This window comes from Homalodisca vitripennis, chromosome 2 (assembly GCF_021130785.1).
Source record: "Homalodisca vitripennis isolate AUS2020 chromosome 2, UT_GWSS_2.1, whole genome shotgun sequence".
NCBI lineage: Eukaryota > Metazoa > Arthropoda > Insecta > Hemiptera > Cicadellidae > Homalodisca > Homalodisca vitripennis.
The window spans coordinates 15,652,571-15,677,326 of record NC_060208.1 but is presented as its reverse complement, the minus strand read 5'-3'; the positions used below and the strand labels follow the sequence as shown (position 1 = coordinate 15,677,326).

Genomic DNA, 24,756 nt, shown 5'->3' with positions numbered 1-24,756 from the left:
AGATACAAGCAGCGCCAATATGAGTGGCCATGACGAGGTAAATGTCACATGTCAAACCCAATCGCCATTACCCTGTAGTTTGATTGCTCCCTGTAACTAACTGTTTGCAGAGAACATAATGAAAATGTTTATCTGTAAAGTCATCAACGTTGCAAGTACTGGATTCAGATATTAGCAGGAGGGATAGCATGTTATTAGTAGTGATTGTAGCACCTTATATGTAGTGCGGAGAGCATTCTATTTGAAATGCGGATAGTATGCTTCAATTAAATAATTCTTTATTGTCACGTTATTTAACTTTTATAAAAAATTTTATAACATGCGTCACTAATCCTATTTTTCAGCCAATAAGCTTTGTCATGTATAAAACATTAAAAATTAAAATGTGCATAAACATTTAAAATAAGTAACAGTAATAGTAATAATAATAAAAATACATCCAATAAATAACTACACATATACACATATTATAAAATCTGCCATATTAACTCAGTCGCACACCCTTCAGCTCCCCACATCTTTCAGCTCTGACAACGTTGGTTGCTCCACGTTGGTTGAGTTCCAGGAACTCGCCCACGGAATAAAATGTGTTTTCTATTAAATATTGTTTCAATGCTTTTTTGAATTTTTATTGATTTGTGATAGCATTTAATATTTTTTGGTAAACAATTAATAAATCTGTCACCCATCCGAGATGGAAGATGGCCATGAAGCTATAGTCTGTGTGTGGATAGCTGCTATTTGAAATGCGGATAGTATGCTATTTGGAGTGCAAATAGCACGTTATTTGTAGTGCTGATAGCATGTTATTTGTAATTTGGATAGACTGATATTTCTAGTGTTGAATGCATGTTATTTTTAATGCTATAGCATTCTATTTGCAGTATGAATATAATTTTATTTGTTGTACGGATAGCATGTTATATGTATTACGCTTGTACTTTTCGTGTAATTCTCTGTATCTCATGAAGGCTACATGGCTGTAGTTTTCCTTGACGTTAGAGCATTAATCGCCTGACGAAGTAAAGTACCTGTGAAGCATCGCAGATTTGTGCTTGCTTAACCCTGTCTTTTTACAAGGGAAGGAATTATAATCTTTGAAAGAAGATAAATTCCAATCCTCGAAAAGGAATGTTTTCAGTGTAATACATTACATGGCAAAGGTCTTATATACTATTTTCCTTTCATTAGATGCACCAGAGTCAGTCCCCAGTGCATTATTATCCTTAGAACACTTCCTGTCAGGTTCTCTGGTGATATATTTCATCATTTCTAGAAACCCAATATTGTAGCTTCACTCATAAGCCTCAAAATGGAATTGTAAATAAACGTACTAAATGAAAAAAACCTGTCTCCCCACCACTTAAAGAAAAAAAAAATAGTATCGCTGGGAATACGATTTATCTTATTAAAATATTAGCTCTGGCTCTGGGAACGCAGAATATTTTGGTAAACACAAATCTATAGAAGAATTATTAGAGAACACTAGCTTCACCAGCAACTCTATGCCACCATTTGTAGCTCGGAATGGGAGTAAATAGATTTCGGTTTCTCACCGGATTTATTACAAGACTAAAAATCGTCTGCTTCAGTAACAATGCAGTTTGCCAATGAAAAATTCAACACACGACACCCTTATATATTAATTCAACCATTTGGAACGTTTCAACCCCCGGACCTTTTGGGGGGTTCCAGTCCATTATGAATTTGCTCGGATTTAAACTACAAACGCTTCGGCAAGGCTTAGTTCAGCATTTTTTCTAAGGATCAGAATCTCTGTCTGATGTTTTCAAGAGTGAGACCATTAGATTACACAAGGTCAAACGGACGACAGATTCTTGGTCAGGGTGGGATTATTCCCGTACGCCCCACTGCGGGTATCATCCTGGCTCTTAGAGCAACTCCCGACACAAGGATGTTTATACATTGATCCGGTTTTTAATTTCGATACAGACTCAGTAGAGGTCAAGTTTCAAACTAAATTTCAACTTTCCAAGCTAAATCATTCGAAAGTTATGGTGGATCCAAACGGATACTTTCAAAGAAATCTGTTTTAGTCATCCCCTGGTGAGAGAGAATCCACTAAATACACACTTACATAAACGTTCTACTAGCTGTATTGCTTATGTCTGTAAAATCATAAAAATAAATAACAACTGCTACGATTTTCAGGTGTAGAATTTATTTCCTCTGTTTCAAGGTCGACATTCTAGGAATATGCACACACCCGTATAAGGATCCAAACTTTAAGTAGAAACATATTAATCATAGAAAACTCTGCGTAAAAACTAATATATTTTAATTTTTTGGATATTTTTTGTAATTTCCAACCTAAGAAGTGTGCATATCCTATTAGTAGAAAAACATAGAACATGTAACTTTACTGTTGATTCCAAGCAACCACTAAGAAAAAAGAGACGCATGAATTTATTGAGGAGGGATGGTGGAATGAGATGAGTTTTAAATAATATCGCTGTTGAAATTGAATGGCTTGGAATTCAAGTGGATCATTAAGGTGTGATTGGAATATGTAAAATGGTTCTTAGTCATCAATGGAAATGTATAGTGCACAGTTATGTCGTACGGCAACAGTTTACTGTAAAGGTTTATAGACCTGCGATGAATCAATTTCGTTTTCATGATTAAGTTAATAAGGCTGGAAAGCTCGTAATAATATAATAAATGTTAATTACCGACGAACAGGTACAATAGGATCAAGATTGATGAAATATAGTTTTGTCATATTATTTCGTATTGTAAGATTATAAAATGATACCAGAATACTGTGGATTTATCCTCTGAATTATATGAATTTATTTTTCATGCCAACTTTTAATTTATAAACATAAAGGTCTTTATCAAATCGATTTGGAAATAGATGTGGCTGTAAAGTTTAGTATATGTTACACTGAATATGTATGCAAAATTAACAATGTTCAGTTCAAAAAGACAAATATATATTACTAAATACTACCTTAAACTATTGAAGATACTAAACACTGATTTTTAAGAATACAGTTTAAATACCATGAATGTAAAAATGATTGAAAAATTATGTAAATATTTATATGTACAATGTTAGTATACAGTGGTTCTATATTAATATAGTCTTCATCCATATTTTTGTAAAACTTTATTACCATCAGCAAAATGTTCTGTGTAATAACAAATAAAATAAATAAGGAGACTCTTATACTTGAAACTGCATTTTATTTACATTAAATATTCATTATTATTTATGAAATAGTTGTGAAAAAAGTATACCTGTGCTCAAAAACCACGAGAGTATGCACTTAAAAACTGTTGTTATTTGCCCATAGAGTTGACCCATTGTTGATAGTTCCTTGCGAGACGAGGTGCCAAGGTTTTCATTAGATTTCCATTTAACACTCGATGTATCTGGTTCCTATTATTATCGTTTTCTACATTTTTTGAACTTATAGCCTCCATGTCCAGCGCGGAGTCTGGCTCAGCGACAGTAAAAGTTACTACGAAACACATAACAATGAGAGCCCAGTCCGTGTTTGATTCTAGATCCTGCTGGAGCTCTTCTTCAGAGAGGCGTTCTTCACAATCCAGAAGCTCCAGAGTGCTATTGAGGGTGTCCCGGTAGACGCTGTAGAGTTCCTTCTGTCTGGACTCCATGACTTCACTGTTTCCACTAGTCCAGAGGAAATAGATCAGATCGAGCACTGGAGAACCAAATCTTGTTCTTTGATAGTCAAAGAACTTCACATCCACCACATTTCCGCAACTGTCATACTTGAACATCATGTTATTGCTCCACACATCCCCGTGGTTGAGTACATTCAAGCCTCTCTTCTTCGGTTTACAAGCTGCCACACCCGACTCCCAAAGTTTGCCTACTCTACTGTGAAATATCTCTTTGAACCGGTCATCCACCCCTAAGTCATCCAAGGCATCTGAATAGTGTTTCATAAAACCCTCCGTGAACGACTTGAATGGCAAAGCTCCATCGAAGAAGAAATTCTCAGAACAAATTCCATCTAAAAATTGCTCACCATCATGATAACAAGCTACAGATGTGGCATGGAATTTAGCTAGGGTCTTCATCACCATTTCACAGTGAGGATAATCTAGTTGTTTTATTTTATCACCTACAACGTACCCTGCTGCCTTTAGGTCTTCTAGGACCAGTACATTTTTTATCGGACAATGAAAGCTTTTAGGACCAAATTCGTGATTTATTTTGTTAAACATGATTGGCAACCGATTTCCGTACATTATCGGTTCTCTGCCAAAATAGTCCACCAGCTGCGACATTTCTTTAAAGAATCCCTCAGTAATAGGCACCTTGATTATCAAGCACGTGGTACTGTTCTGGTTCGAGTCCTGCAAAGTGTGGACTACGCGAACTCGGAACAAGTAACTTGAGTAATTCGAACCGAGAGATGTTGCTGGTTCAACTGCATAGTCCACTATTGAGATTTCATTTTCTTCCTTCTCTCCTCTCTGAAGAGCTGTAGCTAGAAAAGACTCGTTTAGCCAAATCGGAATATTTTGGTCCATTACCCTACAAAACAAAATTAAGGTTAAAATGGAGTATGAAAGGTCTTACAATACCAAGTCTAGTACTTTCTAGTTCTTAAAAACATTTTTTTAAATAGTAGAACAATTGTTTTAATGAATTTTTAGAAATAAATTTTGAAAATATTTTTTATTTTCGATACGGTTTGCAATGAATTTTGTGATAGCATGATACTTAAAAGGTCGATTGAAAGTTATTACCTTGATTTCCATTTTTGCAATCTGTCTGTCAGTTCCAATAATAAGGTCAATAATCTTCTACTTAATGTCAATATTTTACTTGTAAAATGTGTTGCATACGTTACCAAAATTGTAAATAGAAACAGATTTTAACTGTTTCAAATTCTCCCTAATCTATATTCTATTTTGGAACTTTTGTACTCAATAAAACAATAGGAAATTAAAAAAGGTTAATATACTATTTAAAGGTTGTAGGAGAACAGCATAGGTAACCTGAATCTTTTGCCTATGCAACTGATTTTAAGTAAATAACAAAACAATTATCGTTAAAATAATAATGCATCGTTAATATTAAAATTATTCATTATAGTCAATTATTCAAGTCTAGAACTTCTATTGTTTTAACAATGACACTGAACATATCTTAATTGTGTTGCCAATGCTTACTACCAGCAATTACTTGTTGTGAACCAGAAAACAGGTGGTCATAAACAAGGACAGTGTGAACCAGAAATCAGGTGGTTATAACACCGGCTTTGTGAACCAAAAGCAGGTGGTAATGTCACCAACTGTGTAGCCAGAAAACAGGTGGTCATAACACTGACTGTGGGAACCTGATAAGTAAGATTACTTTACTTAAGATTAGTTTACTGTATCAATCGTAAGAATAATTTATTAGCATTATTTCAATAGCTTAGTTTATATTTAATATTTCTTATAATATCTAAAAACAGAGTTGAATAATTGCTCTTTCATCTTGTGCACAAAAATGGGATGCTATATTATAAGATCTTTCTCTTATATTTTCTAAGGGCAAGAGAGGAAATTCTTAAAATCGTGACGTTTTTCGTTGTTTGCCCCTAGACACTCAGAATTTTGTACATAGGTTCCTGCTGTTTATGTAATGAAAAGGTAACTTCACTTAGATTGCATGGAAAACTTCTAATCTCAATCTTATTTCGATCTCGAGATACGCTATATACAGATAGAAAATGATACTGAAAATTATCGTTTCATCTCACTGGCAGAAAAATGTGTGTCATCCTACTGAGAGATAGGCTTCAATAATGCTCAGCCAAATTCTAGAGTTGGACATGCGTGAATATAGAACTAATTTTTTTATATGTAGAATTGATTGTTTATGTAAACTCTGCATAAGAAATCATCTTCAGGTCATCTTACCACATGATACATTCAAAATTGTGTTCTTAAAGTTAGGTTTAATAACAGTGTTCTAATAATTAAAGTTTCGTTGAGATGGAGAGGATGTTCTCAGAGTAGTGTGCTCTGAAATCAACTCTTGTCACTGAGTTTAAACTTTCCAGTCCACTTTTCTTTTCATTTTACTCTATGAATAACATTTCATATATTGACATCTCATGTGATTGTATCAAGAAGGATCTCCACGAAGGACAACATACTGCCTGTACATTACCCGTAATATAATGCATTTCTGCATAATATCTAGGTATAAAAGGCATACATTATACTTACTTGCTCACAAATTAACATTCGTTTAAAGTCCTAAAAAGCTCAATTATCAAACTAACAACACGTATTTCAATTCTTCAACGTCCACACACAAATTAAAATTCACCACAATAATGCACAAATCAGAAGAACATGGTTGTAGTGTGATGAAGAAAGACAAATGACTGGGAAAGGAACATAATAGTAATAAGGATTATCTCCCTTTGTTTTTTCAGATAACTTGTATCTTATTTGTACTGTAGAACCAGTTTGGGAATATTGTAAATAGACTATTAGATAAAACTCACTGCTAAAACTAAACAGTTTTATCATTGTATGATTCTTTCTATTTCAACTGTGTGTAGTATTGATTATAACACCAGGTTTTTGTAATGTTATAGTTCATAATATTGTTTAAACATAAATTGTATATTTATAGTTTAATTTATTTACTTCTTTATTGTATTGTTGTCACGCAGAACTAATACTTGTATTTAACAACTTAAAACATATGAATAAAACATGACAAATATCGGTAAATAATTCAACTTATGGCACTGGAGATATCTAAGACCAAAAGTAGATTACTAGATCCGGAATAAATTACTTTTTGATCGAAATTGGTTTCTATTGGCATATATATTTATCATCTTATGGACAAGATGGTAGTGGTGGGAGAATCGAATACTTACAAGAATCGATTACTTACAAGAATGTAATACGGTGTATTCAAAAGCACCTTACAATTAATTGTTCGAATACTGTATCAGTGTTAAGTATTTATAACAGACAAATCTAGACTAGTCTTACTTCCTTCTCGTAATCCATTGTTTCTGGGTTATTTTGAATTGGCCTGCCAAAAAGGTTGGCAAATCTCTTTTTGTGCCCCCCACAAACATGTCATAACCATGATTATGAATTTCAGAAAAAGTTTTTGTTTAATTGTTACTTCCTTTCCGTCTGAAAGATTATTTTCTACTGCAGGTTTTGTCACCCTCGATTGAAGAAATAGATCGAAGCCAAAAACCTCAATCATATTTTGTTTTTACACAACAACATGAAATAAATATCCATTTTTGTTCTTATGGTTTGCAAATGTATTTATTAATTGAATATTTGTACAATTCTACATTTTGTCAAGTAAAAAAAAATTATTAATACTTATTCCAAATTATTGAATCTCCCCTCTATTATTCGAATAATAGTCCAGATGTACACACACACACACACACACACACACACACACACACACACACACACACACACACACACACACACACACACACACACACACACACACACACATACACACACACACACACACACACACACACACACAAATATATATATATATATATATATATATATATATATATCTAAAACCTTCCAATAAATACTAGTATGTGAACAAGAATATAGTTCTTGAATATTTTATTTAAACACTATTAGTCCAAACGAGTGAGTACTGTAGGTTTGAATGTGATCCTTCCAGAAAAATTGTATTCAATAAAAAAGTATTCGTATATGTGAATACCCGGGCTGTATTCGAATACTATTCGATTCTGTATTCGATTCCCCCATCACTACAAGAACGCCGACTTAACTATGTAAATGAAGATATCCTAGGTTGAATGTGAATTTAAACGGTCGAAATTTGATGTATTTTGACTGAAGTAGGTTTTAGAGACCTCTCTATATTATATATCAGGGCAGGTAAACTCAGCAGTGAGGTTAGAAATGTCATTAATTAAAAGTAGTAATGCATGTTCTTCCACGTGCAAATCCTGAAATAAGAACCAATAAACTAATAAATCTGTTACCCATGGACACAGAATTAAAAGTATAAAATCTGCGCTTATTTATTTTTGTAAAACATCATAAAGCTTCATCACATTAAATCGTAAATTTAATGCGTTGGCATAGAAGACAAAGATTTTGAAAATTCCGAACAGAGACACAGGCAACTGCTAGTATTTGAATGTTATAATGACTCAATCATCGTAGTTTTATTAACTTAAAAAAGGAAGTATTTACTAATAATAACTGCTAAACGATACCTTAATATTATACCATTAATCTAAATACATTAATGATTTGCTACTTACCTCACACTGTCTCTAGATGTGGACCTCTATACTTGTGACTCAAATGTTGCATTAAATTTAAAATTAAGTACACAAAGTGAATTTTCTCGTAGAACTAAAACGTTTTATCAAAACTATGTGAAGGGCAAGTTGAAGGGCACACTGATAGTGATAAAGAACGAAGAAGGCCAGATAATGTGGTTCAACAACATAACCCCGACACAACGCTGTTACCGTCCAATCAACCAATGAGGTGACCTATACGGCGTTGATTAGATAATCGCATGTAACCGGTATTACTAAACAGTTCTATCTCTTTTACTGCATTATTTACTAACAATAATTGGGCTCTACTTGTTAGCTCTGGTTTTAGACAATGATAAGAGACATAATAATAGTAACGGTAAGACATTGAATGTTATAAAAGTACTCAAATTGTTCCTCTAATTAGCTGAGTGAAAAAATTACAAAACAAACCTGTTAGTAAGTATGGAAGCTATACTCCATATTATTCCCCCGCCCAACACAACCCTAAATAATAATACCAAATTACTTATTAGATTCAATAAGTAATTCATCGCTAGATTCAATTAACTGCTGGTTTAAAAATAGATTCAATTGTATTTCTTAGTCAGCTTCTTGTTACATATAAGATATGAGCAATCGTAATGCTTTTGTTATCTTCGTATAAGTTTTCAAGATTCCAAAATATTAAAAAAATCTTTGTACATCCAAAAATCTAGTTAAGGCAATATTTAACGTATAAAATAATTCCCTTCGGACAGTTGTCGTGATTGTAAGTAATACAAAACTGTAACTTGTAACAATAACTGTTATTTTCAATAAGTTGACATTATTTAAACTGTCATTCTAGTTTAAAAAATTACGTAATATCTTAAATAAATGTTTCACAAATGCAATCGGCTGTAGCGTGGATAACTGTAATATAAATATGTTGTTATGTTAAATGCATTGAAGAACAATTAAAGTACCACATTTATTATGAAATTACGAGATATTATAGCAGCCATCTTGTTCAATTATATGTATGTTTTGTTGCATAACACTCGTAAACTATTACTTTTCCGTATTGAAACTTTAAGAGACATAAAAAAACATAAGTATAAAAGTAGTAAATTACCTAAGAATTGACAAACAATTTTCCCTCTTGCTCTGCAATGCATCTAATATTGGGTTGCCCTTTAGAAAATACGAATATGGCAAATATCAAATGAAACACATACATTAAAATCATTTACGAGATATTGTGTAAGTATTTTGTAGGGAAACATACCATCTATTACAAATGACTGGAATCGTATTGCATGAAAAAAGTCACTTCCTCCAGCAAATTTGAGAAGTTCCAGTGCACCCTATTATATTTGTTCGGATAAAATGTGTAAACACAGAAATAAGACATGAGACATCAAAATGATACAGCCTACTCAGCCATTATTATTTAAGATAGTACTGTTGATTTTTAGTTGCGAAATGTTTTAATATTCTTGTTAAAAGAATATCAAGATTTTTAAGTAGGTGGAGATACGAATAACAGAAAGCGGAAACATAGAGAAAACACTTAATGAAATTTTTTTTAATGAACATTGTACCGTAAATTAGTTAATTAAATTTCATATAATGTAAATTTCGCAACCTAGTCAGCCAGTATAATTTAATATTATTTTTATCCAATGTTCCGGAACTAAATTATCGGCGGAGTAACTACCTAATTGGCACGCGAATGAATATTTTCTTCTAACCCTTTGTAGCAGCCCAACTATGTGACCGAGCAGACCTCGCGCGCTTTGTCCGTAAGTAAAATTTATCTTTTCGTATTATTGAATTAGCCCTTTGATGCCAAACATATAAAAATGAATGTAACGTAAAGTAAAGTTGTAAATAGTAAAGTTACTTACCCTTGAAGATCTTTTATTTGTTTGATTGAGATAGATAAAAGTTGTGGCGTCGTCCTTAATGGCGAACACGTTGTTATAATAAGTCATTTGTATCATTAAATGGCTAATACCGTCGCGAATTCGTTTTAGGCGAGTTCACGTAGCTCACGTACATGATGTATCTCACGTGTTGTTTGAGTAAATGGCTACCAGTTTCCCAACTTCTACTCCTCTTCTAGAAATAACCGTTCTTAGACTACAGCTTCAATGTGTCGTGCCATGACGCCGACACCCGGGTTGTGAGTCTACATATTGCGAAGGGAAGTGAAATCTTATTGTTTTATAAAGTAGAACATCGTAGGCATAATTCCAGAGAACATTGCATATTTTAGGCCCACTTAGAAGATATTCGTTTTTAGTTCTTGTGTTCTAATTGGCAGCAACGTGGCATTACATACTTTTCCTTTACCATCTAAAAGTGGTGCTTGTAAGTTTTCGTAATTAGACTGAACTTATAAGTAAACTTTGCATTTCTAGTATTTATTACTATGACCTCAGAAGTCACCACCCTCATGTGTTATCGTCCAACGGTACAACATAATTATATATTTTTTCAATAAATAACATCTTACTGCATCCAGCCATCTTTCGTGTACTTACTATAAACAGTCCATCCATATCTTCATAAATTTTAATTTGGGCCTGTTTATAAGTCCCAAAATCATGCTTCATACTCCTACCACTCCTCGTAGAGTACTAAAACACATTAGAAATGGTATCTCAGAAAGTAACCAAAGCATTCTTTTCTTATAAAAAAATTCTAATATTGATTGCACAACTTTATTACAGTAACGTAATCATGAAGAGGAGGAGGTCTATGAAAAAACGCTGTTTAAAAAATTCACTATACGTTTATTTATAACATAAATGTACAGTTTCCATCTTGTACACGCTGCGTAATCACGTGACCTACAGTCGGCGTTAGTACACGTGTGTCTGTTGTTAACACAACAACCTACAGCCATCCATACATGGCACATAAAGAAATCCAACTTCTCTGTATGTACATTACCTAACAGGATTAACAAATTATATTTACAACAATGTTACATGTAATTATTTGAAGGATAAGAGTTGAAAATTTTTTATTTACCCAAAATTGCTATAACTGGTGATGGATAAAGCACACTAAACAGATGCTTTGAATGATCTCTAGATTCTGTATCTCCAATGAATGTTTCAATTGTAATTAAATGATTACTGAAATATTACAGGAACAATAGGAATTTTAGGAATCAAATTACTGACTTAGTCTTTCAAACTGCAGTCAGCTTGATTTTATAACCCTGAATGCAGAAACAGGGTTTCTACGACGACGAATTTTAGTATGTGTACTTTCCAAATGGTTTCCTTTAAGGCATTATTTATATGGGATAAAAAAAAAACACTTTAAAGAAATTAAAAAATGTATACCCTTGCCGATTGCCTGGACAGATTTAATAGACCAGGCAACATGTTTCAAAACATTTACGATAGAAAGGGAACTGGTTGTTTAGATGGAGCACAACCATGCTGTCAAGGATTAAATTCACAGTGGAATTTAACAAAACGTAAAATTTTACAAATTACATTTCATAGCAAATATACTTAATTCTTTTCCAACAAAAATATGTGTTTTAAAGGAAAATTTTCATGAAACATCCTTTTTTTGTGAGTCGTAAAAATGCTTCTGCTAAATTTACAATTACATTCAGTTTACCACGAATTTTAATACTTTTGGCAAATTTATTTAATACATTTAAATTTATTGGCAAACTCTCTGAAGCATGTTTACTCCCTCGTAAAAATTACATAATTAACATTACAACATATTTAGGTTATATTTAATACAGTATCAAAATAAACATAAACAGGTGATAAAATATTTTAAACTTTTGCATTGGATACGTGTGCGATTTTCCAAGTATAACCAAGATAACTGCTTACAGGTTAAGCTTACAAAAGATATTTCACAAGAAAGATAATTTTGCACGTGTTAATTTCATATCTGAACTGTTCAGAGAACTCCGAACATAAAAGATTAACTGCATAATATTTAAAATTTTGTTTTTAGTTCTTTCCCAAGCTACATATATTATTTAACAACCTTTTCGAAATTATTTATTGTTACAATACGTATTGTCAGTTGACTAATTATATTAGTTGTTTTATATACGTGTTACGAACACGTTTATGTGTTACAGCACTTAGAAATAAGACTTATATAAAATGTAAGAATCAGTCGAAGGGGCGTATACAAATAATACTGGCACTAAGAAACAACATAAATTAGTCACTTGTACAAAATAAAGGAGAACGTATAAAAGCGCAAGTACAAAATTAGTCCGTGACACGGGATCGTTCAGTCCGTAGTGAGATCTGATAACAGTTCATAGTACTGGTCGACCGTCAGCTCATGATCCTCTACAGCTCGCCGCCGTCTCCTGGAGGTGCTGGCGGCCTCCACGCAGAGGACGGCGAAGGAGTGGTTGCAGGAGAACGTCTCCTGGGCCAGGAGTCGGCCGCTGAGCAGAGAGGAGGCGAGGCCAAGCCGCCCGTGACCGGCAGACTCCCAGGCGTCACAGTAAAGTTCGACGGCCCTCTCTCCCGTTAGGAAAGATCCGTGCCAGACGTACTTTTGAGGCCTGCAATGTACGAAAGGTTTTAAAGAGTGTACCTGAACTACTGTGGCAAAGCACTAAAGTGTATTAAATATCTCAAAATGAGTGACGTATCTTATTATTGCAACACTCAATAGCTTCTATGGGTTTCTAGAATGTTACATACTCTTTTCCAGTCACAAAGGTTAGTAATTATGGACTTTAGGTTTGTATTTGATGAAACTACAACAAATTTTTCCCTAAATCATCGGTTCCCCATGTGGAGGGCCTTATAAATGAAAACGGCTCTCTAGGGACTACGCCCCTAAGAGGAGGTGTTGCCAAGTTCTTGGATAAGAGGAATTCGGTATTATTTGAATTCGGAGATGAGGTTTCCAAATTTCATGGTCACCGTTGACTCTGTTCTCGAGGATCGTGCAGGGCGTAATGCTCCAGTATATCTTAGCTAAGAGGAGGTGTTGCCAAGTTCTTGGATAAGAGGAATTCGGTATTATTTGAATTCGGAGATGAGGTTTCCAAATTTCATGGTCACCGTTGACTCTGTTCTCGAGGATCGTGCAGGGCGTAATGCTCCAGTATATCTTAGCTAAATGACGTGTGATGTATAAAAATAATTAATGGATTTCGTAGGAAAATTAACTTGTTTCGCAGAATCTAATCGGACGAAATGTAGTAGTATAACAAAGTAAAATAATAAGTTAAGCTGTGACATTGATAAGAATTTACTAGTTTTGAATTTGAGAGCTATTTTCGGGAAGAAAAATAGAGATACGAAGAAAAACTTTAATTCCAATACAGATATTGCGTTAGATTTGTGTTGCGACTTGCAGATAGTTCAAAGTTTGCGATTGAACACGAATAAACACTGAAAATTGCGTAGATCCAAATAAAATTTTTGCCTTTAAACGTGCTTTGTGGCTTAACTATTAAAGATACTATAAAAATTAACTGGGCCTTTCGATTCCGCCTTTGGATCTAGGCTGCGTCTTCTGGTTTAGCCGGTACAGAGCTTGGGATAAAAGACTAATCTGCCTTTAAGTAACTTTAGAATTATTTCAATCGCAATCTGGTATAATAAAAGTTATCATTTACTTATTGTAAGTTTTGTCGATCTGTATTCCTAAAATATATGTATATTTTTAAAGAATTTCTCAACAAAATCATTGGAAGCTCTGGGTGGATTCTTATGTAACTTACAAGACATAGTGAAATAATAAAAATAAATATCATATTCATAATAAATAATAATTAGGATTTTTCGTGGAGCATTGTATATTTTACATAATTTGTATGTAAAGATATTGCGTAAGGAATGTTTCGAATCATAGAGGATAAACAAACAACACATATAAACGTTATTGAATGATTTCATAAAACTGGTTAATTATATCATAATAATGATTATTCCAAGTACAATTTTGGATCAATACTTTATATTGTTAGATAGTAAGATGAAGGATAACTGTTAAGACATTAATATTGGTACTAATAGCATTTTAAACCAATGAAAGTAACCGTACCAGGCAATGTCTGTGAATATATTCTTGCCACTGAAGGAGTATATTCTCGGTGGTTGCGATATGTACCCCCCGTCTCCATTGAAGATATCCTTCCATGAACTGAACAAGACGTCGCCCTATAAGAATACATAAAACATTAAATTCTTGTGAAAATATCCGTGCCACTGAAGGAGTGTATTCTTGGTTGTTTATAAATGTATATCTTGTCTCCATTTTTAAGGTCGCCTTCCTTGAACTGAAAAGGTCGTCACCCTATAAGAAGAGATACAACATTTAATACTTGTGAGAATATTCATGCAGCTGAAAGAGTATATTCTTGGTGGTTGGAAGATACATACTCCGTCACCATTGAAGATCTCTTTCCAGGAACTGAACAAGTTGTTACCCAGTAGAAAGAGAGAAAACGTCAAATTTCTGTGAGAACATTGTTTTAACTGAAGAAGTATATTCTTGGTGGTTGAAAGATGTATTTTCAGTGTATTTTAAGATCTTCTTCCGTGAAATAAACAAGGCATATTATAATACGTTACATGTTGAATTTTCATGTAATTGAACTCAGTTTGTTTCAAAGTTTATTTATTCTTTATTCTCTCGTTACCAGCATGATTGCCCATAACAATAATGTAAAAATGTTTGAAAACGCTCAGCCACCAAGGAATGACATGCACCATCATCCAGCTCAATGTTGCCTGCATCGAAATGGAGATTCATGGAAAAAGTCTAAAGGTTAGTTCGTTTCAGACTTACCTGCGGACGGACAGACATACAGACAAACAGAAATGAAACGTGTTACGATTTTTCAAGTGATAGATTTCAGCAAAATACCACCTTTTACTATTTTCAATTTAAAATATAAAAACGTTTGGGTTGTTTTGTGGCAGCCGCTGTCTGATTGACGGTATCGTATACTTCGTTTCTGAGAAAAAATTACACAAGAAGACTATCACATATTCAATTGATATAGAAACGTTTGATACAGAAAGAATACCCTTCATTTAAATAAATGTTACTAGACGCAACATGAAAACAATGTTGACAATGATTTATCTATTAAGTTTTAAATATTATAGTATATGTTATTGAATGCGAAATATAATGATTCAATATAAAAGGTTATGATATTTTAAAAATGATTTAAACCTGACGTAACCAAAATCTAGTGTTAACTACTTTTATATTCACCTGATAACATCTGGTACAACTTTTTACTTATATTTTACCAAACAAAAAAGTAAATTTATAAAATAAAAGTTCAGGGATGGTAATATTGATGTATTGACTTAGAACTATGGATGTGTTATCTTTACCTTGATGTTGACGACTGGGAGGTCTCTGTCCGAAGAACGTACGATGGAGTCCAGATCCTGCACCCTGGAGGAGAGGAAGGCTCGGAAGGTGCCTGACAGACCTGACCTCCTGGCCTGCTTGTAGCACGCGTAGTCTGCCCCTCTCATACCCTTCAACCCTCCACTGTAGGGCTCGTTCAGGGCAGCCATTCTCAACTGCAAGACGATTGAGTAGAACAATTACAACGTACTCTTATCTTATTTACATATCCAGATCGAGCTAAACATATACAATTGTATACCGTTTTTGGTAAAAGCTGTGAAATAGTACCATAATCGTATTTTTATTTATAAATAATAGTTTTCCTCACTAGGAGCACAAGTGGTTTAAGGTTGTAGTAGTGGGGAAGCCGAGGAGATAAATACGATTAGGCGCACAATGACACTATAGCTCTGAGAGGCGAACAACGGTTTTTATCATACAGGTAACAGAATAAAACGTTACACGATTTATATAATTTTTATCGCACAATAATTTTTCATTGTAATACTGGCAAGTTTACGTATAAATACAGCAGTGTTTTGCATTTACTTCTAATGAAACAATAACAAAGCTTGAGGTTAGAACAGTGAACAAATTTGAATTGTGTACCAATATATATTGATGTTTTAGATCTCTGTTATGAACTAACCAAAGCAATCACTCTATTGGCTAGCTTTATCATATGCACAAAAACTGCAGTTTTCGTGCATATGATAAAACAGATTATTTTATAAGAAAAATATCTTTAGGTTTTCAAATGGCAATATGGCGCCAAAAGAATGTTAAAATAATAGTATTTAGAAATCTAATTCAACACAACTGGAATGTACTAAAAAATTTATAATATTTATTTACAAGTAAGGAAAATTAACCTCGTTCGTCTGTTACAAATGTTACGGAAACAAAGTATAACTTACCATCCTAGGGTGCATCTTCGTGCAGCAATAAACAAGTCAGTATATTATTAACGTAATTATTGCAAATCAAACATGAATAAAAGTCTCTCTCTATAAAATTAATTAAAACCTAAAATATCTTAGTAAAATCTACCACAAAAAATATGTATTGTAAAAATCAAACAACTTCTTCAAGTGTATAAAATAATTTGCCAATCTGTTAATTTATAATAAGGCTTTGTTTTCTATTTATAAGCTTGACATACATTAACAAAACAAGTACTAAATTATGCAGATTAAAACTGCCTAAACTAAATTTTGTGAGCCGAAAACACTGCATAATTGAGAGTTACGAACAACTAAGTTTTCCACTTAACTGTTAATGTGAAACAGTATGGGCAGTCAATGAGGTTCTCTTCCATTGTTTTTGAGGCGGAAATAAGCAGTTGGTATAAAATTATAATATGGTGTAAAATTCTGTCTCTCTATATAAAAAGCATTCTTTTCTTTAAATATCTATATCGTAAATATTATCAAAAATATTCATTCTAATAAATATTTAAATCCTTACTTAAAAATAATTTAAAAAGCTAGTTAAAGAAAAAGTGCAAACTTATATATATATATTTAAATTATAATTTATTGTGCATTTGTATATTAAAAGTTACGCAAATTAATGTGGTTAATTAATAACAACAAATTAATTAATAACACTTATTAATGTGATCGCTCATGACATACAAGATGAATTTTAAAGTCCAGATCATTATTGAGCAAGTAGTTCATTTTGATTGAGTTCATGTTATTGGCCACCATCTTGGAACAACCGTATACGAATTAGAAGAAATCCATCTAAAAGTAAGCGACGTTGTGATACAGAATTCCATGCATTTTTTGCAATCAAAACGATGCCACAATCTGTTTTTTAATAACGTTATTCATTCTTGAGATAATGGCACTTTATCATTACATTAGTTTCAAATCTGAGTTTAAAAAAGACATATATATATATATATATATATATATATATATATATATATATATATATATATATATATATTAAGCTAAACTGGAAAATTTCTAAAAATAAGCACTCATTTGTTGAAATAAAAAATGCTACTATACATATTTTATTTGTTTTACACAAATGATTTAAAACAGTCATTTATGGGCAGGATATACTACTGTTATAAGTTGTTGGTGGTTACTTTAGATACCTACACAACTAAAGCTAACGTATATAAAAGGAACATTACAGAAACTTAAACTGTGTGAGTAATAACGACAAGAAGTATTGTGTCTCTAACCACATTGACGACAGGGCTGTCCATGGGAAGAGGTTGGCTGTAGACTAAGTTGGAAGACTCGAAGGGGGGTCTAAAATGCTCGGGAGGTGAGGGGGGCGGTGAAGGCTCTGTACTGATAGGAACCAATGTAGACAACTGGAACATATACAAACATAGTTTTACAATAGAACTGTATAAAATTACGGAACCCGTTTTAACGTGTAACATATGCACACCACTAAAAACATCAAATTTTGGAAGGTAATGATGTCTTAAGACTTTACAACTCAATGATAATCTAAGTTCAGGAATTAGCGACTAAGGTTACCTCGTAACTAGTATAACTTCTTTTTTAATAATACTAATATTAGGTTTCATAATATGTTAATATATCAACTTTAATAAGTATACATGGTTTTCGTATTTCGTCCGTAGAGGACTATTTTTTCTGGAACAACGTGTTGTTTTCAAACATTTTTTTATTACAATTTATTGTAAGTAAACTTGGACTAAACAATTTAATAAAGCAATGAATGGGTTCCTGTGATATTAAAATGTCGAACGCTATTTTTAGCTGATATTTTTATGAAAAATCCAGACATTTAGAAAATTATACTTTTTATAATTTACTTTGCTAAAATAATAAATATGAATTAAATTTTTTTAGCTCTTAAGATTTGTTCCTTTTTAATGATAAATCTGTATGTTTCGTACGTGTATCGCGTCATACATAATAGCCGAAGTCTAATTCAAGGATCAGTTCGAGAAATGTCATATTCGGTGATTTTTTTAGGTGTTAGTCAACATTTTTGGCTTTATACACTACTCACGTAAAACACCACTGACAATGTTGTCTGCGTAAACACAGCACATTTTCCCGATGGATTTCTGCTGCACTATTCCCTCTGCTTGCAGGAAACGAATAAAACTCCATAATTCACGTTTGGCGGGAGAATCAATAGTGACGGCCATGTTTATGCGACTACAGCTGAGCACTAACTGACTACTAGAACTCGGCAGTGACAAATGTAATGGGGAAGATGCGCGATCGACTACTGCGCACACCGCGGACCTGCCACTTGTCTGCCCATCATGGCGAGAGATCCGAGGTTGAAAAATATGTCTCTTGTATATAAATATAACTATCATAACTTTTTTTGTATATTTTATTCTTTTATTGATATGTAAAATGTAGTAAAATGTGTGAATTATAACAAAACTCACCGCGATATACTGCCATCCATTGTTGACACGCACAAGCAACGCTTCTTCTTGTATCAAGTAGGCGAGTGTTCCCACAGGAGTCATCATGGTCATCTATAACATACAATAGTCATACAAAATTACAAATACGTTTCCTTCGTGAAAGTTAATGTCATTCATATAGTAATAGTTCCACCGTATCGGTACTGAAACTTGGATTTCTCAACAAGACTTGTTCAGTGTCTTTTACCATCATATAGGGTTACATCGTAACCGTGCCGCCATTGGTAGTATCTTAAAAACGGCTAGATTTCTATGAAAATTTAAATGTTAGTCTTCACGTACGTTTTAGCAAACAGGTAAAAATACAAATTTATAAATTTATTTTTGTCACCATTTAACAAACATTTAATAAGAATATAATAATGACTTGTGTATGGCGTAACAATTTACTGTCGTAAATTCGTTCTTAATTCTGATAAAAGTGACGTTTCCTTTGTTTATAGATAATAAAGACCCTAAAAATAATAGTTAATGGATTTTAATTAATTAATTCTCTAGTGACACCCTTGTACACGATGAAACAAAAAAGTAATGGATTTAAAAAAATGTCGTAAGAATTACACTTTTTAATGCAATATAAAATGTGGATGCATACATATTTTTAGATTAAATATATATACTATCAGTTACCCGTGACTTCACAAGCAATTTCTACTAATTCAACTTGGACACATCCTTTTTTATTGGCATACAAAGCACTCTGATGTTTTGCGTCACTAAAAGATAGTTAAAATCTCTTGCTTTATTTCGAAGAATAGTTGAACTTTAAATTTTTAAGAGCAGTAAAACAGTATTTGAGATCCTTAAATCGAAGTGTAACAATTTCCATATGTACCAATGAAATAAATTTCTCACATAATTTCATGATATTTGATACAATGGTTTCTATGAGTTCAGGAACACTTGAAATATTTATATAATTCCTTAGTATTTTTAGTGAAAACATTTATCATGTAATATGATGGGGACTTATATGGTAGGCATGCAGGAGTAGATATCTCTTGACTCACTGCGTCTCTTCGTTAACTCAAAACGTAGTCATGAATGATTTGTTGTGTCATATTTGAGCCCGGTCACTTCGCGTTTTGTTTCTTTAGCTACTGTTAATATTGCGTCTCATAATACCAAAAAGCAAAGCACTTTCGAGAATCTGGTGTGCCACAGGGATCAGTCCTCGGCCCGATCCTGTACCTGTGGTACACAAATGACTTTCCGGTCGCTCCGAGAGTGCAGCTCTCCCTGTACGCGGACGATGCGCTCCTCACGGCCACTTCTGCCAACCTGAGGATGGCTGGGTTCTACATCCAGCGGCAGCTGCACCTACTGGAGCCCTGGTTGACCAAGTGGAGGATCAAGGTCAACGTTGACAAATGTGAAGCCATAAACTTCACAAGGACAAGGAGACAAGCGGACGGCCGTCACCTGTCACTCAACGGCGACGACATACCGTGGAAGACTTCAGTCAAGTACCTGGGGGTACTCCTGGACTCCAAGCTGACCTTCACACCCCACGTCAAGAGGATCTGTGGCCAAGCGAGGAAGGGCTTCGGCAGCATCGGCGCCCTGCTCAACTCCACGAAGCTACCGACCAGGACGAAGGTCCTGCTCTACACGTCTCTGATACGACCAGTGCTCACATATGCGGCCCCAGCATGGTACCACCTCACCTGCAAGACCGCAAGGAGGCAGTTGCTCGCTGTCCAGAGCGTGTGTCTCCGGCGGGCCACTGGGTCGCCCTGGTTCGTGAGGAACACCGTAGTCAGGGCTTCTTCCAACGTCCCTACCATCAGGAGCTTCGTAGAAGGCCTGACATCGAGCCTTGAGGAAGCTTCGCGCCCAGGAGGTCCCCCAACTGCGTCTTCCCATGGATGACTGATGACATCGACTACAACTTCGACTGCACCACGACACTTCACCCCACTGACAGGTAGCGAAAGCTACTAGGGCACCCTCGAGACACAAGGCAAAAGCCTAACCGGCAGAGGCCTGAAAGATGTGGGGGATCCATCCCCCCACAGTCACAGCGACTTGGACTTGGACTTACGAGAAAAATTAATTTGAATTCACCAGTGCTGCCATCTATAGTAAAATTCAGACACTACTACTGCTATAACTACTTACCGCACACAACAGCGGACAGTATTTTTTCATGCAAATACAAAACTATAGAATACGTATAATACGATGTGTGGTAGCGCAAGATGAATACATTTATACATACAGTATTATTCAGATATGTAAGCAAAATCCATGAGAAATGTTGTCTAAATCTCTCCACTAGACTTTGTGTGACTTATTATGAAACAACAAATATCCAAACCTAGAAAGACTAATCTTAAAATCTTTTGCAATTTAATTTAATATAATTAGGCAGTATTTTTATTACATCGTTGAGAGTTAAATATTACCTTAGCCATATCCTGTAGCGTTTTAAATGTCACTGCACCTGGAACTATCTTCAATGTTTCCGTCTCTTCCGGTGTTCTGAAGTTATTTGACGGACCTAAAATGATATTTTATGTGAATTAATGCATTAATGACGACTTTGCTATATATTATACTAAATTATTATAGCAAAATGAACTATTACAAATAATTTTCCCTTTAGAATATTACCAGTATATTACTTGTAAAAAATATCGATACACGTTTGTGTGTGGCGTAAAACATTTTTTTTATTATGTATATAAGTATTAGATGGTCTAATGCTGTGGTTAAGGTAACATTTGAGCTTTAATTATACACTGTAATCACATTGCAAAGTTTAGTTAGAAGCCTTCTGTTCTACTTGCGTTATTTCCTTATGGCAAACTTTTGGTGATCAGTAACTTTGATGAAAATGAGCGCAGTAGCACACTGGCATAATACTTACTGTCATATTTATCTTTATTAGTTCCATGAAAGTTGTTTAGGGCTTTTAGCTCGTCCAGACTTCCTCGGTGACCTGAAATCGTGAAATACATAATGCGCTTTCAATATTAAAATATTTTTATTTTATGCAAAACAGCAAAAAAACATACATATGTAGATAATGGTGTCCTGCTACATTAATGCCATATTTTACAAGGAACACTTAAAGCTCAGAAATGTGTTTAAAAATAAACTGTAACTAAAACATATATAATTAAATTATAACTTTAGTTGGTTGTAACTTTTAAAGTTGGCTTATTTAAATTCAGCCTATTACGCATTTATCTAGTCAAATGTTTAATTTATATCATGTAGTTGTATCTACAACCATCGTATTAACCCCAAATAAATCCATGTTTCATATTAAATTTACAAAGTACCTGTGTTTGTTAAACAAATAGATGATAACGCTGAATTTGCTCGAGATAACATTTCTTTGTTATAGAAAGAGATTGGAAAACGTGCACGTATCTAAAGACAATAAATTAATACACTAATTTTTTTAAGTGGTCGAAATAACCTAAATCCTATAATTTTAGTCAACTCTATGATTATCATTAAATATTAAACATGCACAAAATGTAAAATTTTCAGTACAGAAAAGAAGCCAACCAACAGTTTAAAACTATAATTTATAGCTGCCGTAAAGTTACGTATTAATCACAACATCTTTTTAATAACGATACTAAAAACTCAATTTCAATATCACGATTCACTTCAGGTGAGGGAAGTGGATTTTACGATGCCTGATTGGGATTTATTGCGCTGCGAAACCAAGCGTTAAAACTCGATTAAACACCCGGAAAAGTTTTTCAGACGAGTTGTAAACGATACTGCATCATATGCTGAGAGTCCTCCGAGCCAAAATCATAATTGAAGTCTTGTTTGGATTTATCCACACGTTTACTGGTAATGCATAAATTAATGCGGTACAATGCTCGTGAACATGAATACGCGTTCATTGCGACAAGCGGTCCGCGCAAATTGTGGCGAAATACTAAAGTTTTCCTCTAGTTACTGAAATATTCCACTATTTGCAGGTCATGTCTCTAAAACTATTATTTCTTTTACTTCGCTACACTGCCATCCACGATTGGTCATGATTTCTTACTCGTATATGAGCAGTAATATAGTGCAACATGTACAAAAGTTTGATTAAAAGATGAACTCTACATATAACCGTATATTAAATTCATATACTCGTACAGTCCATATAAATAAAAAGTCCTATGTTCACAGTGTGAATTTGACTATGTCAAAAATATAATGAAATAATAACACATAATCTTGTGTATAATTACCAAAAGGAGGCACTTGTAGGTCCAGATCTAACTATTGTCACATTACATTCTTATAATTATGTCTTACATGTTACACACACTCGTTGTTACATATGCAAATATTTTGTATACATGGCAACTTTTTAAGCAAGTGTAGATCCACATTTCATTAATGGCAGATTTTGGTCCATTTTATAAAATGTACAACTAAACGGATATGTTAGTCCAAGACAGGCAAGATTAGTGGTGTGGGAAAAGAGGCGAAGGGACTTGGCCCAACAAGTGCTAACTTTACGTACTTTATGTATAGGACCAGATAAATTAAAAAGTTGTATAAAAAATATGAGTGCCCATTTATTGATATTTAATATAATACAGAGACTGATCTTGATTAACTTATAAATATATTTTACAACATTTAAATATTAAATGATGATGATAAATAAATAAATATATATACATATATATTTACACATATACTCGTATAATATTAATACAATTATTTATCTCATACAATATATGTAAAAATCCATTTTAATATGCATAGTTTTAATTAAAGAATATATATTACGCTATTAAGAAAATGCATGGTTTCTTCTAAAAGCCACGTTATGAGTCATCAGACCGGATTCTTATGCCGAGTGGTAATCTCGCGGTCTCTCGAGTAAGAGTTAGAGCACACGCTCTGTCGGACCCAATTATCTCGTATTACTTCAGCACATACCTTGTCTACCAGAAGCGCTGTGCACTGCCTCTCCGTACACGTGTCTTCCACCTGGAGGACCTGCAGGACCTGGCTCTCCTTTCTGTCCAATCACTCCAACTCCTGGTGAGCCCTATAGGATACACATATATCTTAAAAAATACATTTGTTTCAATTTTATGAAGTTATCTAATTAAGTGACGAGATACTCATTAGTAATCACATCCGGCAACCCAAGGTCACCTCACCTTAAACAATTTTAAGTTTCTTTCTTTTAATTTGTAACAGATGAAATAAGTTCATAAAGTTCAAGAACACATCCAATATTTGGTGACTTAGCAAAGATGCTAAGGTGCAAAACATGCTTTTAAAATTGAATAATTAACATTAGAATACAAAGAAAACATGACGAGTAACTACGAATAATAAAACTATAGCTCAACCTTAGCAATGGCAGTCAAAAAAGAAAAACCCGCCTTTGGCCGGTAACAACGAGATGCGTACCGAGCCTCGGTTAAAGAACGGCTTAAAACAACGAAAAAAATGTCAGATGTTAAAATTACAAAGTTGGAAAACAGAACCGTAGCCCGAAAATTAATATATTTATGTATGTAAATCATTGGCTCAAATTGAACTCTATGAGAATAAGAACAATATCAAGAGTGTCACACAAATTTATTATCTCCGCATAAACGATTACTACATCTGCAAGCATAAATAAATTACTTC

At 33.7% G+C, this 24,756-nt stretch overlaps 2 protein-coding genes across 9 annotated transcripts in view; both read right to left on the bottom strand.

Annotated features, from left to right (window-relative positions):
• Window positions 1-3,193: 3,193 nt before the first annotated feature.
• LOC124356212 lies at window positions 3,194-8,444 on the bottom strand. Its single transcript, XM_046807397.1, has 2 exons — window positions 8,304-8,444; window positions 3,194-4,534 (listed from the first exon to the last, which is right to left on the bottom strand). The coding sequence occupies exon 2, from the start codon at window positions 4,528-4,530 to the stop codon at window positions 3,307-3,309; it is 1,224 nt and encodes a 407-aa protein (XP_046663353.1). The 5' UTR covers window positions 4,531-4,534; window positions 8,304-8,444; the 3' UTR covers window positions 3,194-3,306.
• Window positions 8,445-11,985: 3,541 nt separating this feature from the next.
• The window catches only part of LOC124353586 (collagen alpha-2(IX) chain-like), a 123,315-nt gene continuing 110,544 nt past the window's right edge, over window positions 11,986-24,756 (bottom strand). For 7 of the 8 annotated variants that reach the window (XM_046803492.1, XM_046803494.1, XM_046803497.1 and 4 more), the window contains 9 exons: window positions 24,049-24,160; window positions 22,007-22,078; window positions 21,543-21,637; window positions 19,093-19,185; window positions 17,890-18,024; window positions 16,604-16,618; window positions 15,665-15,859; window positions 14,358-14,473; window positions 11,986-12,861 (listed from right to left, as the gene is read on the bottom strand). In XM_046803492.1, the coding sequence (XP_046659448.1) occupies window positions 12,579-12,861; window positions 14,358-14,473; window positions 15,665-15,859; window positions 16,604-16,618; window positions 17,890-18,024; window positions 19,093-19,185; window positions 21,543-21,637; window positions 22,007-22,078; window positions 24,049-24,160 (1,116 nt within the window). In that variant the 3' untranslated portion in view covers window positions 11,986-12,578. The remainder of the gene's footprint in view (window positions 12,862-14,357; window positions 14,474-15,664; window positions 15,860-16,603; window positions 16,619-17,889; window positions 18,025-19,092; window positions 19,186-21,542; window positions 21,638-22,006; window positions 22,079-24,048; window positions 24,161-24,756) is intronic. The other variant, XM_046803496.1, reaches the window with a different exon arrangement.